The sequence below is a fragment of the Oreochromis aureus genome, linkage group 16 (genome assembly GCF_013358895.1).
Source record: "Oreochromis aureus strain Israel breed Guangdong linkage group 16, ZZ_aureus, whole genome shotgun sequence".
NCBI lineage: Eukaryota > Metazoa > Chordata > Actinopteri > Cichliformes > Cichlidae > Oreochromis > Oreochromis aureus.
Window position 1 is genome coordinate 28,036,002 of NC_052957.1, and position 24,043 is coordinate 28,060,044.

At 39.1% G+C, this 24,043-nt stretch overlaps 1 protein-coding gene across 2 annotated transcripts; it reads right to left on the minus strand.

Annotated features, from left to right (window-relative positions):
• Positions 1–6,787: 6,787 nt before the first annotated feature.
• On the minus strand, positions 6,788–13,174 carry LOC116332585 (zona pellucida-like domain-containing protein 1). Of its 2 annotated transcripts, none has more exons than XR_005608524.1 (2): positions 13,116–13,174; positions 6,788–7,107 (listed from the first exon to the last, which is right to left on the minus strand). XR_005608524.1 is itself a non-coding variant. In XM_031755597.2 (2 exons), exons 1-2 carry the CDS (start codon positions 13,126–13,128, stop codon positions 10,840–10,842), a joined length of 1,128 nt encoding a protein of 375 aa, XP_031611457.2. In that variant the 5' UTR covers positions 13,129–13,142; the 3' UTR covers positions 10,635–10,839. The 2 variants fall into 2 exon arrangements, 1 of the variants encoding a protein (XP_031611457.2); XM_031755597.2 differs by lacking the exon at positions 6,788–7,107 and adding an exon at positions 10,635–11,954 and having other exon boundaries at positions 13,116–13,142.
• Positions 13,175–24,043: the final 10,869 nt, after the last annotated feature.

Here is a 24,043-nt window from a genome sequence, read left to right on the forward strand (position 1 = left end):
TTAGTGGCTCAGCAGTATTGGGAGTGTCGTGTCCACGCTAAATCCTCGTGAATTCTCCATCAGCACTATTGTGGAAGTGTTACGTTACTTTTTTCAGTAACGAGTAATCTAACGTTGGATAAATCTAGACATATTTTTCAACGTGCTTACCGAATTATCCAGCTCACAGGAATTGGCTGCGCGGCTCCGCGGGCGCTAATCGATACTTCATGGAGCTCAAAACAATCGGAATTCTGAGGAAGAATACAGCTGTAAGTCTCCCCATGGAGGTGAATAAAAATGGAGTCCTCAAAACCAGAGTCACCACGTTTCGCCACGTTAGCTCTCTCGCTTATGAGCAAAAACACTTTTAACATAAAAAGAAACGAGATGAGGTTCAAGTGTGTAGTTAATGTTGTCTTGTGTATAGAAGTTTTGTGTTGTGTGTCAGAACAATGAGGCGACTGGTCTCCAGGTCTAAATGGGGTCCAGGAAGTTAAATTGGCTATTTTGGAAGTAAACATTATTGTATAATTCTATTTTTGGACTTTTTGATTTTGTTACAAAAAAAAATAGGTCATCATAATTTAAAGGTTTTTTTTAGTGGCAAAATCAAAGTGTAAATGATGCAACAAAATTTGCAAAACTTGTGCACTAGGTTTTAAAATTGACAATTAATATTTGCATTTAAAGTTAACAAATGAATTACAATCTTTGCAAAGATCCAGATGATCCACAGCAGTTTATTATATCATTTTTTATTTACACTAGAACAGGGTTTATTCACCTTAACAGAGGGATGAAATGTCCACTGTGAGAAATGGTGGTCAGAATCATCAAGAAGCAATGAGGAAGTATTTAATGCTTGGGGCTTTTAAAAATAAAATTAGATAAGGACTGCTACTCTCAGCCTCTCAAGTCTTTGGTTACACACTTTATTAGGTACATCTGCCATTACTCAGAGATTTTGGTCCATGTTGACATGATAGCATCATACAGTTGCTGCATTTTTGTTGCCTGCACATCCATCCATACAAATCCACCCATTCGACACCCTCTTGCTTGGAAAGCTGTGGCTAGATCCTCAGGTCTGATGCAAATGATTAAAAAAAGAGAAAAAAGCCTGTTTTAAAGTAAACTGATTACAGATATTTTTATCATTGCTAAAGTGTATTTTTATATAAAGTTTATACAAACTAATTCCAAGCAGTATTTTTTATTTGTCAGGCTCTGCTCCAGGATCTCCCTAACCATCCACACGCATATGTAGAGCGCTTAAGGTTGTGAGAGAAGGAACAAAAGCCTGTCACAGAAGAGGGCAAGCGTCAATGACAATGGGTACAGCGCTGATTAAATTAGAAGTTGTCATGGTTCTGGGTCATTCTGACCCAGCATTTTGAGTTTCTGGTGTTTTGATGATATTTTATATTATGGTTTATTATTTAAGGTTCATTTATTCTATCTTGAGTTTATTCTATGTTAGTTCCTTATACATTTAGGCTCTATGTTTATGTATGTTTGTGTGAGTCCTTGTGTCCTGTTTCCCTCTTCTGTTCCCATGTTTCCCTTCCAGTGTGTCATGCCATGTTCCCCCTAAGTGTCATGTTTTCCGTGTCGCGTTGTTGTTGTGTTGTGCTTTCATGTGTGCTCTCTCGTGTCCCCTGGGCTCCTGTGTCAGTCTACGTCTCAGTGTTTCCTGTTTTATTGTGACAGTCTCGTGTTCCATGTTCGGTGTGTCTAGTTTTGCCTGCCCTGTGGCGACCTGTTCATTTGTGTCAGCTGTGTTTGCCGTGTGTTTTCACTTCCCTCGTTACCCTTCTGTGTATTTAAGTCCTCTGTCTCCCTCTGTTCATTGTTGGATCACCTGCTAAACTCCCCTGTGTTTCCATTCTTCAGGTATTCAAGTCTATTCAGGTTTAATTGATTTTAGTTTTTCAGTTTAGATTTAATGTTAGTCTCTCCTGTAGTTGCTTCCCTCATTTGGTTTGCGTTTGTGTAGCCGCCGCAATAAAGGGTCACCTTTTGTTATAGTCCAGTTATATTGAATTGCAAGTTAAGCATAGTTTAGGCTGAAAGTGCAGTCAGAATTTTCTAGGATATTTACTGTGTGCTGTTGCTTTAATCCAACAGACTTCTGTGAAATCCTGTGAAACAACTATGACTTTTTACTCACAGTTGGTCTTAGAGCATTACTAACATGTGATGAAAGTCCTGACAAAACCAGTCCTGACACATCCATCGCAGCCATGACTGTGTGGTTATTGGTTTTGTAATATAATCAAAGGAATGTAGAGAAGATGAGAAAACAATTGAAGTAAACTGTACTGTATAAATAATTCCACAAAACTGTTGTGGCGAGAGCCATGTGGGTGGGGCCACAGAGTAGTATATTTAATAAAAATCTACAGATTTAGAATTGTTCTAAGATATGGCCCAGACCCATTGTGTCTGGATTTAAAGTGGGGAATACCCACTGATTTGGACATGTGGTTTGGATTACTTGTGTAGTTATACACTTTGTACTGTAAACAGAGGTTGGACCTTGAAGTGGGTTACACAGTGAAAGAAATTCAGAGACTCTGCTGATAACCTATGCGACAATGCAGTCCAGAATTGCTCAGAATCTTGTTCTCTTCTTTTTCTTCTATCATTATTATTATTATTATTATTATTATTATTTGTTACCTAAATAACCTACTTTAATGCCCACTTATAGATAAGTTACCTTTAATACATTTAATCTCTAATTTATTATGCCTTTAGAATCACATAAGACAGTTGTTTCTTCATCATACGCTTTACATCTGATGACACCTGTGGAAACACTAATTTACCACAGCCAAGTTCAAACACTTGTCTAGTGGCACTTACGTTTCAGTTATTTATGAGGGATCAGTAGCAGAGTAGCATTACTCCGATGGACATCTAATTTGTTTGATAGAACAAACTAGATGTCCTTTTTAGTTAGTTTGTCATATACTAAAAGCCACACACCCCACTGGAAAACACAAGTGGGTGAAATTTCAGACTCCAGGCTGGATTGCTTTAAAAAAACACAACTCTGTTTGGTCGAGGTTAGGAGAATTTAATGCTGAAATGTTTCCCGCTTTGTTTTAATGATCAAAATAATGAAAACCTTTTTCAGACCAAAATCCAAAACACATGATCCCAGATCATGACGCTGTTAACCAAACCATAAATCTCCCTCCAGTGTGTAGGGTCACGTTTGTGGAGTCTAACTGAGACACTTGATGACTTGGCATCTCAACAAGCAGCGAGACCAACGGACAGCTTGGCTCAATCAGGGGTTTGATGCCCTTATAAATGCTATATTTTCTTGTGTGTGGTACTTATTACATGCTGCACTCAAACGATGTGTGTGAAATTCCACTTCAACCAGTTTAGCGGGCTTTATCCAAGTCCACGTAAGTACATTTTTAATGAAGCCATGACCCAGAATATTGTCATGGTTCTGGGGTTTTGAACTCTAAGCTTGAGTTGTTGTTTTTTTATTTTGAATTCTGGATTAATATTAAATATTCTGTTTATGGTTTTATAATCTCATTGTTTAGAATGCTTATAGTCCAGTTTTTCTTTACTTCTGTAACCGTCAGTCTGGTTTTTAGGTTTGATGCATTGAGTATTTCTTTTTCAGTCACATTTCTCACTCACTATGTGTTAATAGACCTCTCTGCATTGAAATTGCTTGTTATTAATCTCTGTCTCTCTTCCACAGCGCGTCTTTTATCCTGTCCTTCTTCTCTCACCCCAACCAATCGTCTTGGCAGATGGCCTTGCCTCCCTGAGCCTGGTTCTGCCGGAGGTTTCTTCCTCTTAAATGGGGTGTTTTTCCTTCCATCACTGTCGCTTCAAAGTGCTTGCTCATAGGAGGTCATATGATTGCTGGGTTTTTCTCTGTATGTGTTATTGTAGGGTCTACCTTACAATATAAAGCACCTTGATGCGACTGTTGTTGTGATTTGGCAGTATATAAATAAAATTGAAATGAATAGATTTGCGTTCTTCTTTGTCTTGGCCTCTGTTTACCAGTTCTAGTGTTTATTCTTATTTCTTCATATTCCCGGGGTTTTTCATTCCATTGTATTCTGTATCTTCATTTTGTATTAGGCTCATTGTTGCTGTGTTATGTCTTTAGCTATTATTACTTGATGCAGGCGAGGGAGCTTCATCACCATCGGACCCCCATGCCCCGCCCAGCGATGGGGAAGTGTTCTGGTGTCTGCTAATTTAGTTAGTCATACTAGCTTCATCACTTTGGTCTAGCTTCCCTAGTGTCTCCTCATGTCTTGCTGTCAAGTCTTCACCTCTGTGTCTTGTTACTTTGTTTTATGTCGATATTAATTTGTTTCTTGTGCCATGCTTTAGTTTTACTTCCCCATATCTTATTATCTGATTCTGTCCACCTGTATCTAGTCTCCCTAGGTGTCTGCACTTTGCTATGTATAGTCACTGTCTTTCTTTATCCTTTGTCAGATGGTCTATGCTCCAGGCCTATTTTACTCTCCTATGCTTTATATGCTTTTGCTTCAGACCTTTATATTCTGGACTTCATGATCCGCATATATAAAGGTTTTTGTTTCTTTTGTTTCTTTTTTTGGTTAGTAACTTCTGCCTCAAGGACTCTACATTTGGGTCCTTTTCTGCACCACATGACCACTACACTCTCAAATACTCATGTTAAAAGAACCAGCACAAAGTCTCAATAGAAACAGAAAGCATACAGTTTCATTAGTTATATCAATAAATTAGTTTAAACCTCAACTCCATGAAAGTGGTCATCCTTATTTTTTAAAACTTTTTAAAACTTTGAGGTTAACATTTTTTTTTAGCAATCACTAGAAGAGGACAACCAAAAATTATTTCCAGGCAGGAGTCATATACACTGGTCTATCAGTAAAAGTCCATAAAACAGAAAAACATGTTCATACTGGAAGCGATCAATAATAAACATGACTGGAACACGAGGAAAAACTAAAAGAACATAGGAAACAAGGTTATGCAAACAAAATTTGTCAGCTGGGGAGTGCTATACAGGAGGTTTAGTCTCAGCAGCCACTTTGTTAGGTACACCTGTTTAACTGCCCGTTAACACAAATATCTATTATCCAATCACATGGCAGCAACTCGCACATGGCAGTGCATTTAATCATGCAAACATGGACAAGAGAACGTGCAGATGTTAAAATCAAGTGTTAGAATAGAGAAGAAAGGTGATTTACGTGACTTTGAAAGCTTCATGGTTGTTGGTGCCAGATGGGCTGGTCTGAGTGTTTCCAGGTCCACTGGGATTTTCCCACACAGCCATGTTTATGATCCGAAAAAGAGAAAATATCCAGTGAGCACCAGTTGTATTAGTGAAAATGCCTTGTTGATCCCAGAGGTCAGAGGAGAATGGCCAAACTGCTTTAAGCTAATAGGAAGGCAACAGTAACTCAAATAACCACAACCAAGGTATGCAGAAGAGCATCTCTGAATGCACAACCTTGAAGCAGATTGGCTGCAGCAGCAGAAGACCACACCTGGTGCCACACCTGTCAGCTAAGAACAGAAAACTGAGGCTGCAGTTTTTGCAAGCTGCTGTTGTAGGTGTTTTGGAACAAGAAATTTGCATCATGGATTTAGCGCTCACAAATCTGTTGTCATGTCACTATAGACCAAAATCTCTGAAGAATGTTTCCAGCTCTTTGTTGAATCTATGCCACTAAAAATTAAGGCGGTTCAGAAGATAAAAGGTGATCCAGCCCAGGACACTTAATAAAGTGCCCAGTGAATATACTACAGAGACTGAATGGATAAATGAGAACAGGTGATGTAGACAGTTGGAGGAGGTTAAACTGACTACAGTGTAAACAGGCCTGAATGACCAGGATATAAAGATGCTTTTATTTGTATCAAATTGGACATTTTAACATGGGTGTCTAAGGGCCCTCCGCTTAAACATAGTCTAAGTGGACAGTCATTCCAGCATCTGTAGCTTTCAGCACTAGCCAGGAGGTTGCTGTTTGATTATTTGACCATATGACAGGCTGTTCTGATGGGATACTGGACTCTTCAGATATCACAAGTGGTAACAAAACTGTTAATGGTATTGTGCTACAGCAGCCAATGTGTTTACATTGCTAATATCCTGATGTTTGGCCCACACAATGTCATAATTCAGCCTCATTTAGGGTCTCAAGATTTACAATATTCATAACATTATTATTTCCATTGAATCACGTATGACCAAGGACCGTTTGCCTGGTGAAGCTGTCTAGTGTTTAGCAATCAGACCTTGCAAAAATAGACTTTATTTTTGATATTTTTAACAGATACTAAGAAATTTTAATTCAATGTAATCAACTTTTTAATAAATCACAGGAGACTAGCCTTCATTTCCAGTGATGTTAAGTTTTTAATTGACTTAAAAGGGTACCTTTGCCTAGCAGCTTCATATTCAACATACTTTGCCCAATATATCCATTATCTCCCTTCTGCACATGTCCAAACCATCTCAGCCATGCTTGTATAGTTTTACCTCCAAACTGCTCAACGTGAGCTTTCCCTCTGATGTACTCATTTCTAATCCTATCTCCCCTGACCATTTTCAATGTTTGTTTGTATTGTAATTCCCATAAATAGTTTAATATTGTAAAATATGGCTTGTAGTCATGAATTTAGATTGAATAAGAGTTCCAGATGATCTGAGCATAAAGACTGAAAAGGAGTTTTTCCAAGCTCAGTCCTGAATTTAAGGAGCTACAGTGCCCATTGGACCGGGTTTGATATGACCCGGAGCAAGATAAACCAGCTTTACAAACAAAATATGTTTATAAAATCATTTGTCATTCGTATGGCATTTTATTGGACTAAAGGCCAGAGAAAAAGGGAGTAAATTTGGAGACTGGAAGTTAAACATAAACATAGAGAGCGACTAAGAGAGCGGTAAGGTTGTCCATCTCTAACTCAAACTGCAGGATGTCCATGTGCTGCTGATATGAGATATGAGGCTCCCACTGTCTGCCCATGCCAGCTCCTTAGGAGGCAGTTTCATCTCTCTCTGCAGGGAAGTCCAGATTTATGGATCTGAAACTGCATGCCTTTATTTTCCCCTTCCATCTTCACAATCTGCACACAGTGAGGAAGGGTAACAAAAAGATAAAGAGACAGACTTCAGTCAACATGGATTACAAAATTTTCTTAGTATATGATAGAAAAACTAGATTTATTTGATCTTGTTTCTCTTATTATTATTAGTATGAGAATAAGGCCTTAATTCGTAAACCTACCAAAAAAAGAATCAATCATTAAAATTATGGGGTTCAAAATGTTTATTTTTTTCTCTTTTTCTCTCAGGAACATTCTTATACATTCACAAACTTTCCCACACATGCATACACTTCAATGTTTATGGACAGCAGGCCTTCCTCCTCCTGTTTCCTGATTCCCGCCTGCCTGCCTCCTGCTGTTCAGTCATAAACTCACATAATATGTTTAGCATATTGTAGCTCAACCGTCATCTCACTACCGCTGCTGAAGGCCACTGGGTGTAACCATATCAGCACAGCCGGGTCGTAATAGGCCGTCAGAAGGATATGGAACACTAATATTAGGTATCTGTAATGAAATATCAAAGAAGTCAGACGGTTTCTGATTTCTTTTCAGGCTTATATTGCAGCTGTTTTGTTTTATGTATGTTGCTTATTTCTTCTCAGATTTTCTGCGACTCAAACTACCTACCATTTATTCATTAATTTATACATAAATATTTAGCTACTGAGTGTGAACTAGAATGTATCATATTGATTTCAATAAAAATACAATATGATTAATGTTTTCAGACCTTAGCCCCCTTTTTAGACCTTTCAGCCCTGCATCTGAACAAAAGCCTTTAAATAGCCTTTTGGCTAGCCAGCTAGCTAAGAAGAACTGTAGTTCTTCAGATACAGTGTCATTCATGCTTAAAAGGACACTATGAGCTATTGCTAATGGCATGAGCAAAACTAACAGTAGGTTAGTTTCAATATTTCCGTTTTTATTTGATATCCTTTCACATAGTAAAGACGTAGCTTACATAAATCCATATGTAGCATTTGAATTTTAACAGAGTGGTATCTCACAGAAAAGAACAGGTTGTGCACTTGCCTGAAATGACAATTTGCAAATACTGAACAGCACAATGATGCATGAACTAATGCGATAAAGCATCTAAGGTGTCGCTTTATATACCTAAAAATCAATCTGTTGTTAGCTAGCTAGCAAGATTTCCACCATCATTGGTGCTGCTGACAAGAAGTGCTCATCTACTAGATGAAAATTGTTCTGTGGTCTCTCCATTTGTGTTATGCAGCCAAGATGGTAACCACTTAGAGATAAGTCTATAGTATTCTAGAGGAGCTTACTGAGTATATATCATCTGGGAATTCATAGAGTACTTCATGGCTGTTAGTGACTACTCTGGCAAGCTAACATGTCAGCACAATTCATATTTGTCCTTCTACCCAACTCATTGCATGTTTTGGGACAATGTTTTAATACTTTTACACTATTTACCTAATCTAAATCTAAGGACTTGTTGTTCTTAACCCTAAAAAGATGACTCTTAGTTAGCAGACCTGTTCACCTTATTTTTTATCTATTTTTTATCTTCAGAATGAGCGAACAACTTTGTTTTTGTCCCTTTCTCTTCTTTTGTAGTATACTGCAAGCCAACAAGAAAATCTCTTTGAAATTTAACTCAGCCAGTGAGCTTTTCTGCCTCCAGAGGATCTCTGTCTCTGAGATTGAACTTAAGTTCCATTCTGTCCATAAATGAAATTCAATCTGCTACGTACAAACATGCACATGCCAGCTGGAGTCAGGGACAGTCGAGCAGATAAATTGACTTCCCAGTAAACTAAACTCCCTTGAATAAAGCCTTAGAGAATATATCTCAAAATATATAATACCTATACACAGGAGACCAATCAAAAAATGGGCCTCCTTCCTCTTGGTCTTTGGCTCTTATCATTTCCCTGCCAAACCTTGTTGGTGCTAAACTGCCATAGATCAAAAACTGCATGACTCTGGGAAGTGGTTCAATTCCAGATTTGCCCGTTGCTACAGCAAAAATAATGATCTGATCAGGTTCGGGGTTTAGTATGAAGCCCGTGAATAACTTGCTCCATGTGCTGTATGTGAAAGTGACCCGCATATGTGGGTAGGCTTACAGTAAAGGCTGTATAACAATGCCAAATGTTTCTGTTGAAACTCTGAATTTTCCACCTCACTTTTATCCAGTCTATCTTTCACTGACAGATAATGCTGACTAGCCCATCATTTACAACTGGTATGGCGTGGCGTGACGTCGCTATGGACCCAAATGCTGAAGTGAGATTTTTTGAAGTAAACTTAACTTACCTGAGAACTGGATGGATCCAAAACCTGACAAATGGATATTAAATTTTAGATTTACCTATTCTCATTCTTATTCTCACTTCTGGCTTTGTTTTGTAGTTGTGATTTATGTATTTAATTTGTATTGTGAACTTTCACACTTCATGGCCACCTCAGTCAGTGTAGCTGAACAGCAGCTGAAACAGTAACAGTTTCCAGTCAAAGAAGATTTAATGTTCTGTGTTTGCTTGTCTTATATTTCCAGGATGTGATGTGGTAGTTTTATTTACGATTAACCAGGATTTTAGTAAGTGACCAAAACTACCTATAGCCAACTTTAGTAAGTTGTACCATAATTAGATAACTGAGGTACTTTGAAGTTCATTTAAATTTTTAACCTTCTTCAAGTTATGTAATTACTCCTAACAATAGGTTCTCCATCTAATTTAAAGCATTTTGCTTTTAATTCTTAGGTGATCATTTGATGGTGATGACTTTTGGTATATTTTTCTTTGCTTTTATTTGAAGCAGGAAACAATCCGTCTAGCATCGCAAAAGCACTAAAAGAGAAACAGGGAGTTGTTACTAAAGATGTCACATGTCAAGAATCTCTCACGAGGGAGCTCCGGCTCTTCTTTCCATTTATCAGCCTGTCTCCAGACGACATCACACAGCAATGGGGCAGCTGTAGCCCAGTGGGGTCAGAGATATACTGCACATAGGTAGGCAGCTTCCTCCTCTGACATATACACTGGCCTTATGGGGCATGACGTCAGTTTGAAAAACCATTGAGTACTTTCACAAAGGAAAAGGATATGGAGAGAAACCTTAGAGTTTGACATACTAAGATTCTAGTTTGATGAATACATTTCTTTGTTGTAATCTTGTGTTTAGTGTAATTTGTTCTCAAGCCTCTCTTACATCAGGAGATCTTCATCTCAATTAGCTTTATTAACAATATAGTTAATTTGGTATTCTTGCCTTTAATTTTATAATTATGTTTTACATATATTATCTCTTCCATCCTTTAGATATTGTGAAAACTACATCTCTTTCAAGCTAATATACAAGTTCATGGATTTTACAGGATATATTGCCATGTTACCTTTTTTTGTATTTATGCATCTTGGACTGATAACCCTTTCCTACAGGCACACTGATAACTTTATCTACAGACATGCACGAGGAACAATAAGTCCTAAAAAGCATGAGCCTTTGACCTATGCTTTGAAACATCAATGTAAATACAAATAAATAGATTATAAAGATTACAAAGTCAATGCTGGATTTTACAGACATTGTCAAAAAACAGTATCATCAATGTTGTAATGGTTAGTCTTTACAGAAGGTTGACAAGTTGCTTTGCGAAAGACAAAAAGCTTTTTTGGGATACTCTGACTGGTTTATAAGACCTCACACGCATTCATAAATCTTACAAATGTTGGAATTTCTGTGACATTTGATTACTATTTTCCCTACAATTTTTTAATGTTTCCTGAACCTTTTATAAAACACAACTGCAATAATGAGAGCAATTAAGAAAGCAAAGGCAAGGACACCAACACCCACACCGAGCCCGACAACAGAATTAGATTTTTCTGCAACAAGTGGCTTCTCTTTGGACTTAACATTGTCAGCTTTGGTAATGATCTTTGGAGAGATGATAGTGTAAGCCTTGGTTATGCCCACTTCAGAAGTATCAAGGGTGCTCCTCTTCGTTCTTTGTGTGCAGTCCTTGAAGGTGCCGCAGGTGCTCCTTTCACATAGACGAATGATGCAGTGGATGTAGTAGGTGGACACAGGCTCCTTCTCGTGTTCGATGAAGCGGAAGGCTGGGAACTTAAAGCGAGCTCTTTGGCTGTCTCCATTCTCAATCATGTTTGTGAACTGATCCTTAGAGCAGGAGACAAACAAGTTGAAGATGCTGGAGTTGGATGGCAGAGGGGAAATGGTGGCATAGCACCGGTCCAGCAGGACATTATACTGGCGTGTGAGGTTGGTGGCCTTGATCTCAACATACACATCCGTCCTCAGTTCAATTCCCCACTGTGGGATTACCAGTGGTTGGGTGTAGTCGGCATCACTAAACAGCTTCATGCTCAAGGTGCTGATGAAACTGCCATTGTTGTCCTTGACTAGGATAGAGGTGGCTGACACATTAAGCTGGGTGTGGTTGATCATATATTCTAAGGGGTAGGAACAGGAATAGAAGTACATCAACTCATTTTTGTAGGAAATTTTTCCTGTTGTGGGCTCGAAAGACTGGACCACACCACTGATGTTGCTGGAAAAGTCCGAGAATATACCTGTCCCAGGAGCGCTGGTGGGCCTGAATATGCTTCCACAGCCGTGGGTCATATTTAGTGGAAAGTGAAAACGAGCAACTGGTGGAGTCACAGATTGATCTAGGGTGGCTCGACAGACTGGGTCCAACATGTGGTTAAGGATCAGGAGGGTCTCATTGTAGCCAGCGTAGATAACCGGGCAGATTTCAATTGCAAGCTCAATGGCTGAAGTGCCGCACTGCACCGCGATGTCATTGATCCGTGGCCATCGTGCCTCTTTTCCACACTCATCCAGTGTAAGCTGACTACTTGTAACTATCAGAGAAAGAAAAGGTAAAATAATCTTCATCATTCTTTTGCAGCCTTGTCTTTAACGTGCTAAAACTCTCGACTTGTACATGAGCTGGAAAGTCTTCATAGTTTGCATGAAGTCAAAGTTATGTGTTCAAAGCTCTTTATACACAAGTATGTGCTTCGGGATTGGCCCAAAACAAGGTCAAGCTTTCATTTTCTTTGTAACAACTGCATTGTATGTAGTAGAAGAACTCCTCCAATCTGGACTGTATCCTAAGGGCAGTAACTGAAGCACCTTACCTTCTTTAATGCAGAGGCAATGGGCTTGTTCTTTTGTTGATTATGTTTTTAAATATAAAATTCCATGTCTCCTTTTGCAAAACAACATTTCAGTAGGTAAACATGAGCTGAGTCACTGACCAGCAATTACAATGCTGTGACAGTTCTCCTACCTCATTTGAGTGCCACAAACAACAGTAATGACCTGGTTGAAATCCTGTGTGGGTTTCTTGACAACGTACTGACGCAAAAACACACTTTAGAAGCCATTTTAAATGTAAATTAGAAGGCAATATCAATTACCATCACATGTTGGAAGGGAATCAGCCTGTTATGTTGTTATATTAATAGTCGGTAAAAAGGCAAGAAGAACAGTAGAACAACTGCGATCTAAAAAGTAGTCAGATAAATTAAATTTACATATACAAAGCATACTAGCCCAGAATATGCAAATACAGTGGTCCCTCGTTTATCGCGGGAGTTACTAAAAATAACCCGCGATAAGTGAGATCCGCGAAATAGCCAGCTTTATTTTTTACAATTATTATAGATGCTTTAAGGCTGTAAAACCCCTCACTACACATTTTATGCGCTTTTCTCAGACAGGCACAAACATTTTCACACTTTTCTCTCCTGTTTAAACACTCTCAACGATCAAACCTTCGTAGAAAAATAAGTCCAGTATTATAAAATAAAACCAAAGATCAAACCCTGTTTTCAGGTCCAGAACATGGGAATAGAGCAGCTGTCAGAGAATTAAACATTAATGAATCAATGGTACGGAAGTAGAGGAAGCAAGAAGAATGAGTTGAGTTAAGTCTGAGTTATCTGACTGTTTTGTTTTGCTTAGTGTGCCTTATAATCCGGTGTGCCTTATGGTCCAAAAAACATGGTAACTTCTACCTTCCTTTAGCATGTCCAGAAGTCCAACTTTTTGTGCGATGGTTAGCATCTTCCTCTGCCTTTTCGGTGCTGCTGCAGGTGCCTTTGACGGTGCAAAATGTTTCGTCGACATTGTTGTGTTTGTTGGGGAGAAAACTTACAAACATACAGTACAGCGCTTCAGAGTCACACTAAGACACTAGTCTTCGTCAAGCTAGCGATCAAAGATTTATGTAAATTTGATCTGAATGCATTCTGTACAGTACGGCACGAGATTGATTGACAATGGTCTACAGCCAATCAGGACGCAGAACACAATGCACTATAGAAAGAAAAAAAAAAGCATGCAAAATTGCACAAAAAAAATCCTGAAACAGCGAGGCCACGGAAGGTGAACCGCATTATAGCGAGGGACCACTGTATATAAAACCAAGGTAATTTACATTGCACTGTATTTCTGCCCAAATCCTTACATTCTTCTCTCCTCCTGGCAGACACAAGTTAAACCAATAAAAATAAAATGCAGTAGCTTATTCAGAAAATCATTTAAACTTCATATTACACTGAAAATAAAACAAAGAAAATACTAAAAATGTCCAATTTGAGAAGTTTATTTATTCTTTTTTATTTATTTATTTTTTTACAAATATTTCAAAAACGTTTAAAAAATGATTTAATAAAGAGATTTAACCATGTATGCGCTGCAAGAAGGTTCGCCATGAAAGCTCCTAATTCAAACCCCACCCGGGGTTTTCCTGTGTGGAGTTTGCAATTTCTAAATGTGTGGATTTCCAGGTGATTCTAAATCAGCCATGAATGTCAAATAGAAAAGAACTATATAAATGTGAGTGCTCTACATTATTAGTTATTTTTGTTTTACATACTCACACACACAAACACACACAAACACACACACAAACACACCTTCTGTCAGTCTCATTAGATCTCCTTGTTGTCCATTATTAAGTATTCCTCTTCTTTGTGGTGATGACATCAGGCAGGAAGTGAGAGGAAGGATGAAAAACAGACTCAGTCAAAGTCCTGCTGTGAATTTATCGGGGCACAGACATGGTGTTTGGGGGTTGATGGGGGTCGGGAGCACGGTTAGGGAGGGTCACCTGCTCTGCTGCTCGCTCACCTCTGCCTTAGCAGCACCGTTAAAACCATGTGATTAATGGCCTGAGCCGCCAAATCAACCAGAGGGTCTGTGGCATTGAAGAGTCGCAGAGGCGGAAACATGGAGAAAGACGGAGAAACGAGGTGGGAATTCTGTTTGGAGGAAAAATACAACCCCTGTCTCTCTTTTACTACGCAGGTCGTGACCAAACGACCCTGTGTTTTGATTGGACCTTACGGATTATTTTGTCTAGCGGCTAGCAGAAGCAAGGTGACGATAGTTTTTGAAACAGAGGAAGTGAAGTGAGATCAGCAAGAGCGTGCAAGTTCTTTAACTGTAGTTTGCATTTGTTTTCATATGTTCTTTTGCCCATTATTTATTACTCCTGCTAAATATGAAAGAATTTTTGTGATTTTTCTGTTAGCTTTTTATTTTTAATTTTATATTTTGAATAGATTGAAAAGATATTTTAAACTTTTAAATAAAAAAGTATAATCTGGGAAATGAAAAAGGCAAGCTGTAATCAAGGGTCAGGTCTTAACTGAAAATGTAAGACCGAAGTATTTAGTTTGATTTGACTTCGTATCTGAAACTCACACAGGTAAGTCCTTAAAGAAAGTCAATTTAACTTCCAAGTTTGTATCTCTGTGGCTTCAGTCTAACAAGAGCTTTATATTTTTTCCACATTAGGAAAAAGAAAAATACAAGACGTGGAAACTTGGAGAAAGTCAAAAATAAACAGTTTGATATTTCAGGGTACATGAGCTACCTAATGAAAGTTTACATTTACTGAAAAGGGGAATTTCTAGGAGAGGTTTGGTGAGCAGCACTAACTTACTCACAGGAAGCTTTACTTTATTCACTCACACACACACATGCTGTGGCTCTTCTCCAAATGTAAAGCTGTGTACTAATTGAAAGCTCATCTGTTTCATACTTTCCTTGGCCATTTTCCTCCTCTGTTGGCTGACTGCTGCTCAGCCATTGTAGGCACTGACCTGGTTCACACCAGATGATATATCACCCTGTAAAGCGAGCCGCCGTAGAAGCTGACCCAACACCCAATTGTTATGTTAAGGAAATTAAATGTCACATATGAAATGCTGTCAGTGCTCAGAGGGACAACAAACTGTATGTTAAAGAGTACAACGCTGGAAAATTGTAAGAATTATATAAAAGGCTAAAGGAGACGTGGTCACGATGGGCTCATTAAGAAATCCCCAGTGGATGAAAAGGTGGCATGAACACAAATGTGAGCAAATAAACCTTTTGTGCTAAAAATCAAGGTTATTTTTTCCCCCTAAACTTGGGTGTGTCAGTGTCGGAGATGCTGTCCAGTAATGGAGACCACAACCTCTTAAGCACTACAACTGAGCTTTGTATAACTTGAAGGGGGAAGAAAAAGATAACAGTGACAATACACACCTTAGTGCTAATTTGAGACTTGACCCGTGAATCCAGAACTCTTTTTACTCGAATGCTCTGCAGTGCTAGTAGTGTTAGTGCATGAAAACGGGGACATCACAGAAGAGCAAATCTAAAAACTCTGAGGGACAATCATATGGTCTGTGTGTTTAATGTTTACCATTTACCATTTGGTATCCTGGTCTGGTGTTGGTGGTCCAGGTCTGTTTAAATAGGTTAAGTGACAAATGTCTACTGGGATTTGTCACTGATTTGATGCAAAAGTCTTCTTTGTATGGTACCAATGCTGTCTTCTAGGAAAACTAAATATACTTGTTGAGTAGTTTGCATTTTCTGAATGACTAAAGTGCCATTTAAGAACTACATGCTTGGCAAGATATGGTTCGGGTAAATGAAGGACATACAGAGCACTTTGCCAGTATTTATATACAGACTCTCATCTGTGGTTTAAGCAAGAGAAGCATGTAAGGTTTCCTCAACTTTTCTAACACCGTAAAGCAAAAAATAAACTAGAGGCAGAAACTCAGAGGTTACCATAGATCAATAGATCGATAGATAGATCATGTTTGAGCCAGTGTTATAAATCTAATCAGTAACAGCAGGTAACAAACCTACATGTATAAATCACACTTTCCCACACACGCAAAGTGTTTTGGTCAAGGCACACATCGTATAGCGCTGATTTACAAGACACTGAATATTTCCTTGATGCCTGCTGCTGCCTCTCTCTTTCATGTCTTACACACTGTACACACACATGTACACACAGTGTGACTGTTGCTCTTTCATGTGTGGAAAAGGGCAACTGCAGGGGGCAGCTGTTAAGAACTGAAGCAGATATGTCCTTTTAGCCTGAGCAGTTGCTTTTCTGATACTTGGTCACACACACAGACGCATAAAAGTATGCATACCCATACATACATGCATGGTTACATTCCCGTACAGTTATAAAGTGTCATTGAATTTGACATAGTGTTGACTGCCAGTTACACTGGGGAGCTTCTGGCTTGGTGGGAAGCAGGTTGAGCGTGTTCACAGGTTTCATGAAGACCAAGCTGTTCGTGGGCTTCAGTTATATTTCCTCTTCCTCTCCCCTCTCCCATTTTTTCTGCTCCTCATCCTCCTCACTGTCACTTTATCCCCGCTTTTATTTCTCATCTTTTCTTTCCTCTTCTCTTCTTTCCTTTCTCCGCTCATATCCCTTCCTTTTCAGCCATGCCCTTTTTCTTTCCTTTCACTCATCTTCATTTTTCTTTTCTTTTCCTTTGCTTTCCTTTGCTCCTTCTTTGCAGCCTTTCTTTTCATCTCACTTTCATTCTTTGGTGAAGTTTGCTGCCATCACCTGCTGAATCACCTCACCTCCCCCTCTAGTTTTGAGTTACACCAGATGTGGAACCTCGCTGTTTGGACGGCTGATTGATTTTCAGCCTCACCGCAGTCCAGCTGTTGTATTTGTGAGCTGCTGGCAATTTAGGTTTTCTTACTTAGCTCTGTTGTATTTAACCGTGCAGATCAGGTCTCTGAGATTTTTACCACCAACTAACACAGTGAAGATGAATAACTTACAGTGTCAGTGTTTTGACCAAAGGGCTAATCTCTATATACACCACTAATGAGATATATAGTGGTGTTGATACTGGGTGATTCTTTTAAACATACTGAGTAACATGCATGGGCAGCAGCAGCAGCAGCAGGGATAAACAGATCTATGAATCGCCTTCCGCTCCTTGATTGGTTATAAAATGGGTTTTGTAATGTAACTATAATGGGGGTGAACATGTGTGTGCAGGGTGCCCATTCCATACCCACTCCGATGCACTTGTGTTGATATGTATGCATACAGTATATGTGTGTTACTGGTGTGCTTATCCTTGCATGTGTGTGTGCACATACACTGTTTGTTGGTTGGTGTGTGTCTGTGTTCTTTATCCCTGACAGTACCATTCAACCTTTAAAATGACTGCTTGGGGGGTTAAGATTGGTTTATCAGGTGAGGCAGTCTGGGAACCAATCAGCTGGTGATTTTATGACTAATGCTGTCAGGCTTCCAGCTTCACTGGTAGTTTATGGATAGCAAATAAGGGACATCTGATTCAAGACTTCCTGTTTGATTCACTAGCCTTGGTTTAATAATTTAAAAACTCCTTTAAAAGCTTTAAAATTGTTGTCATTAGTTTCAATATTACGTTTTATATCATATCCTTCCCTTTTTTTGCTCCCCATGTGAACTATTTATTGGAATGCACCCAAAGCCTACTCAAACTCGATTGGGCAATAGGTCTAATCCCACTACAAATGGAAACCAGAAATCTCTCTGTACCAAAAATTCTCAGTCCTTACCTACAGATTCGGCACATTTATATGCAGATATCTATTTATAGAGATTACAGGTTAAGGTTACATCAGTTTAAGGCCGGGGTAAGTGTAGAGCGTTGAGTGTTGAGTGTCGAGCATGTAATTCTGGTGGTTAAGGTATGAGTTAGGAACAAGAAGATTTAACAAGGGTTCTCACAAGTATTGAAACACCAACACGTGCGTGCAAATAATATGTGCAGGAATTCGTGTCACTGTGTGTTTCCACAACTGTGGACGAGGAAGTGCGTGTGCTTTGTGTTCCAGACTTGTGCACACACACACACACACACACTCGCAGTCCCTGAGTGCGTGCATGTGTGCGTGAGCGTCAGTCTCCAGGGCTGGGCCATAACAGTGATGGATGGGCCGTGTGTGGAGGCTGTTATTATTTGTTATGTGAGCGGGTGTGTGTGACTGGGCTGAGTGGGCCATACACCTGCTGCGCGGCTCAGAGAGCCCCAGCTAGCTTGGAGAACAGCTGGACGCATTGATTTAGCAGTTCACTCTCCAGGCTGCAGGAACAAATCAAGCAACAGCTAATAAAACCGCTCTTTATGATGGCGGCTCCATTTGCCCTCCAAAACAACTGGCTACATCATGTGTTTTTCTAACGCCCGCCGCCACACAAAATTAAATCCCGGGCTAAGGTGTCGCTTCTGGATGCTGTGGAGCTTAAGGCTTAATGTCTGGCTTTAATGCAGCGAGAGTAATCAATGTTGCATGGTGTATGTGAGTTTGCATGTGCGGGCACTTGCATAAATGAAAACAGTGCTTGTGTGGGGTGAAAATATAGTTCTCTGCGTTTTTCTGTGTGAGCTGTTTGATGTTTGCTCAGACTTGTGTGTATGTGTGCATTTGTTTCGGGCATGTTTGTCTTTACACCTAAACGTTAATGCGATCAATACTTTTCATGTCTCTGTCCAGGTGAAATAAGTGTTTGCTCAGTGCTAAACGCTGCAGCTGGCCGAATGAGGTTTGGACATGAGAGAGAGAGACAGTGTGTGTGTGTGCGTATGTGTGTGTGTGACAGAGAGAGAGTGTTTGCAAGAGAAAAGTTGGGAGTAGGGGGTTGGTTGGAGTATTTTGTATGAGTCAGCCCCCGTTAAGACTGTTCCATATAATGCAGCGACTGCAGCTGTGCTGTGAGTCTCTGTGCTTGCAGATGATAGACTAACACTATTGTCAGTCTGTTGTAACGCTTTTATCATGCCTGCTGAGCCAGTGGATACAGAGGAACAGATTTGCTAAGCCTTTGCACTTTGTTTAAGACACATACCACAACCAGATATGCTTTTTCTTTTTTTTTTTGGGATGCAGCAGATGCACCGACCCTGAAGTGTCATCTGGAATTAGGGTTCTCTGCGTATTTCTATGCAGAGAAGGAAGTTATTTGTAACTGTAGGTCACAGGCAAAAAGAAGCCGATGTAGAAACTTCCCAAATTCCAACCACACGTATTATGGCCTTGAGCCTCAAGTCAGCTGCTAGGTCAATCCAAGTGCTGGACAATGGAGTTCAAATGGAAAATACATATAAACTACATACTGTATGTAAAAGATAAGGAGAAAACTACTGTGAAAAAGCAAATGCCAAAAACTGGCCACTTGAGGCAACTTGTCTCCAAAAATTGATGTAGACTGCACTGGTTAACACTTTATAATGCCTATTATTAACCAGTGTTAATAAAATAATATATATATTATAATAGCAATGCTCTGTAATGAGTTATTGTAATCACATTACATTTTTCAGTAACGTAATGTACTAAATTTAGTAATTACATTACACTTACAATTATTTTGCTACTTGCATTTAAAAGTGTCTTCAGTTATCTGCATTCCAGGTAGAAAAAATGTTTTTCTTCTTGTGCAACTAGCCTACAGGGAGCTTATTTCAGTTAATGTGCATGAAGAGGAAAATGGTGGAGCGGTACAGTTTTTAAGGGGTGGTGATATGGACAATTACCTTTATTTTTACGACACAAAAGGATAGGAGCATAACGGTAAAGTAGAAACTGCATCCAGTACAAAAACAACCAGATTATAGTGCTAATACAACTTTAGCTCTTTGAGCAAGGAGCCTGCTAACGAAAAGCTAGCCACGAACGTAGAGTGATGATAGCCAACTAAAAGAAAGATCTTATCTAAGTCCTCCTTTGGACAGAGATTTGTGTTAGTTTGTGGGACCTAACGCTGTTATTAACAAATAGTAATTAGATTTTAGTAGATGTCAAAAAATTGATTAGGAGTTAATATTATTTACCATATAAGTTGGCAATTAGGGGGGGAGTTTTGAATGCAGTGGCTGAAATGGACATCACTGTTCCATGTAATTGTGTTATATCTGTGGAGAATGTATTTTGTTGACTGCACTCTGCAGTCTAGTGACATGTACGTAGTGGTATTTTACATACTGTGACAGGGGATTTATACGTCTATATATGCTGTCTGAGCATCATAACGGAAGCTCAAACCTACAGTATAAAACATATTCTGATGTGCACGTTTCTGGAAATAGAACTACAAGTATGCCTGCAACACTGGCCTAGCCATTTGTGTAGGCTAGTTGTAGGCTCCACATAGATTAACCACAAAATGTAAATGAAAAAGTATGACTGGTGTCCCTACTGGTGCAGCACGTTTCATAGCTGGTAAGGATCGCTTGGGCATATTTCTGTAGGCACAACATCTAGTATATATATGTAGTAATATGTATAGTATAGAGCAGACAGTAAAGTCTAGGCTTATGACCATATGACACAAATATGTTTATAAATCTGCTACAAAAATAGCTTTTGCTTCTCTATAACTAAATTCACTTGGTTATCTTGTTGTTTTATTAAGACTTTGAGAGGCAAGTGGTGCTCAAATAATCCACCAGCTGTAAGCTAGACATCACTTCAGCTAAATTCAGTCTCTGAACGAGATATTTCAGCAGCGTTTAGAGGATGTGTACATTTTGGATAACTTCTGTTTCAGTTCTCTGACAAGTATTATGGTGTGCTATTAAAGTTCATTTGGCATCCAAGGTCTACGCTCCTGTTGCACTCCACCCTCTGGCCCAAATATTGTCACTTATCAGTGGGTTGCCTTGGCTCCATCGGTCTATAAGAAATAACTATGATAATATTTCAACAGTTGCAGCATATTTTAGCCAGGTCCATCGGATATAAGAAATAACTATGCAATATTTCAACAGTTACAGGCAAGCTCCCTCACTTTAGGCATGTTTTGAAAGAATGTGGCAGCTGCTTCGGTCTGTGTGGTGACACTATCAGAAGAGCCGGGAGGAGAGTTGACTGAGCAAGCAGGGTGATGTGTGGCCATCACTGCCACAGTGTGGGAGTTGTCACTGAGTCACCACAACAGCTATATTAAATATCTAAAGCGTGATGCCATGGCCAAAACTATGACATTGTTAAATGGACTGTGTGTTGCTGAGTGACACCACTTAGTATCACGCTGTGAAACAGATGAAAGCAAAACGCCTGTATCGTGCAACAAGCTGAGCCTGTCAGCTTGTTGTTGATGTGCAGGTTTTACATTCTCCAGTAAATACACCCCAATAATAGATTTACAGGTCAACACACAGCACTCACAAATCAGAGGAAAGATAACCGGAGAATCACAACCCAGCAGGACCGTGGTCAGTTACATTAAGGCTCTGTGGGTTACAAAGGAAATATTTACAGTTATTTCTCAGCAGCTTATGGCCTAAGTGACTTTTGTAGCAGCCAGTAATGAAATCGGATTCAATAATTGAAGCAAAACAGAAAAGTAGAAAGATTGCCTTTGACATTGTAGTCTCACCCACTTCTGTGCTCTGCGATATCTATTTCAGGAATCCTGAAAGCCAAGCCAAGACTATAAAACCCAAAGCTGGACTTCAGATGTTAAAGCTATAAGCTCTGTGTGTGTGTGTGTGTGTGTGTGTGTGTGTGTGTGTGTGTGTGTGTGTGTACATACAATGAATGATCTTCTATGCCTGTTTGTATCAGATGCCTGCAGTACTTACACTTCATAGCTAAACCATAGAGAGTCACCATTCCATCATCTTCATTCAGCCGTGTGATAAAATCCCTGGCCGATGTCAGAGACAGTGTGGGAGATGGAAAAAGATGTGATGAACCTCTTTGCTCGTTGTGGTCCGACCTTCACAAGGATGTGCTCTCTTCCAATAAAACATACACACATTCTTCTATCCTTACAGACGTACTGGGGCACCTGGGATCTATGCAAAACCAGCAGGAACTGCAGCGATCTCAAGGTCGTCTTTCCTTATATGAAGTAAGACATCCCAACCTTCAGTGTCCACACGCTTTTTTGTTTGTTTGTTTTTAGTATCATGGTACTGTGATGGAGTATTAGGGCCATATTAAGAAGAAAAAATATTGTTGGTCATTTTGAGAATAATGTGAAATTTCAAGATTAAAGTCAAAAAAATGTTTTTGAGAAAAAAGTTGAAATGTGGAGATTACAGTTGCTCTTTCAAGACAAACTGCCATGGTTGTTGTACTCTCAGCAAAATGCCTTTTGTAGATAAGTTAGTGAAGCAAACTGATCGGTCGTCTTGAGATACACCATATATCTTTATCGCGCGAGACTTTAACCCTTGAAAACCTTGGATCACTCCATCACAAGACATTCTTATTCTCACACTGACCACCACACTGTTTATGGGCTAAAAGTAAAATAATTTTCTTCCTTGTTACTAAAACTGACTCTGATGTACACTTTCACTAACTCAGAGGGTATAGCAACTGTGGCAGTTGGTCTTAAAACAGCAACTGTAATCTCCACATTTCCACTTTTTTCTTGAAACAAAATTATGGCTTTAATCTGAAATTTCAAATTTATTCTCAATACAATTGTTAATTTTTTTTTCTTAATGTGGCCCTAATACTCCTTTGTATGATACTATGGAGATTTTTATATATTTGTCACTGGGATTTATGTCACCACCCCCATTTCTGTGTACAGCATTACATGTGGCAGTGTACACTGATTTTCAGAAGCAGGAGGACACAATCAGATGAGCATAGCAGAACAAATTGTGTCCCCTACCACAAAGACTCTAAAGGAAATACCTAATGTAATATAGCACTGACCTACAAAATGCAGTAGATGAATTTCACCAATAAATATTAAGATGTAGCTCGAACTATTGGAATGCTTTACCACCTATTCGGAGTTTATTGTGGGAAATATGTGGTGGCTCTGAGAGGTCAAATGCACTAAAACACCAGCAGATATAAAAACACTGGAAAAACAACAACAACAAAAAAAGAAAAAGGAAAAGTTTAATAAACACAAAGGAAATTAAAGAAAAAAACAGCAGAAGTAGAAACAACAAAATCTCACAAAACACAACGTGCGTGTTTTTGGGGAGATGTTAATGTGATGGACTAGGTCCAGAAATGAGAGAAACCAAACAATGTGAGGGAAAAAAGGCTAAAGCTGCAAATCTGCATTATAGTCAGATTAGACTCTAACAGTTGTGGGTATTTCCCAGACCCATGAAGAAAAGATGCATCTGTTTCATTATGGAAAAAAAAAGAATCCAAAAGTTGACTACAACATGCTATAGTCTCAGTATGTCATGCTGGATTTATGGGTCCAAGTCTGGAAGCAGGTGACGCTAGAGACCAACCACCAACACCCTGCTATGTCTGTCACTATGCACACCACTTGCCATTCACAATCTAATATTAAATATATTATAATATTACTATTAATACTTTTAAAAATTATACATATATATATATATATATCAGGCTCTACAGTGAAAACTGTCCCACAACAGAAAGCTTTTAGTTTCTCTGGAACTTTCAGTCCATTTCAAGGCCATGTGGAAATGAATTCTAAAGAGCTATCAAGTTTACTGTGTTTCCATGAGAAAATAGTGGTTATGAAGGTGCTATTTACACACGCAGCAAGAAGTCGCTGATAGTTAGACATTTATGCTCTGCAGCAAGTCTTCAGTGGATGGCGGGTGATTAATACCCAATGCCCATTGCTCCCAAGGAACAAGCTCTAAATTATCTGAAGGGGGAA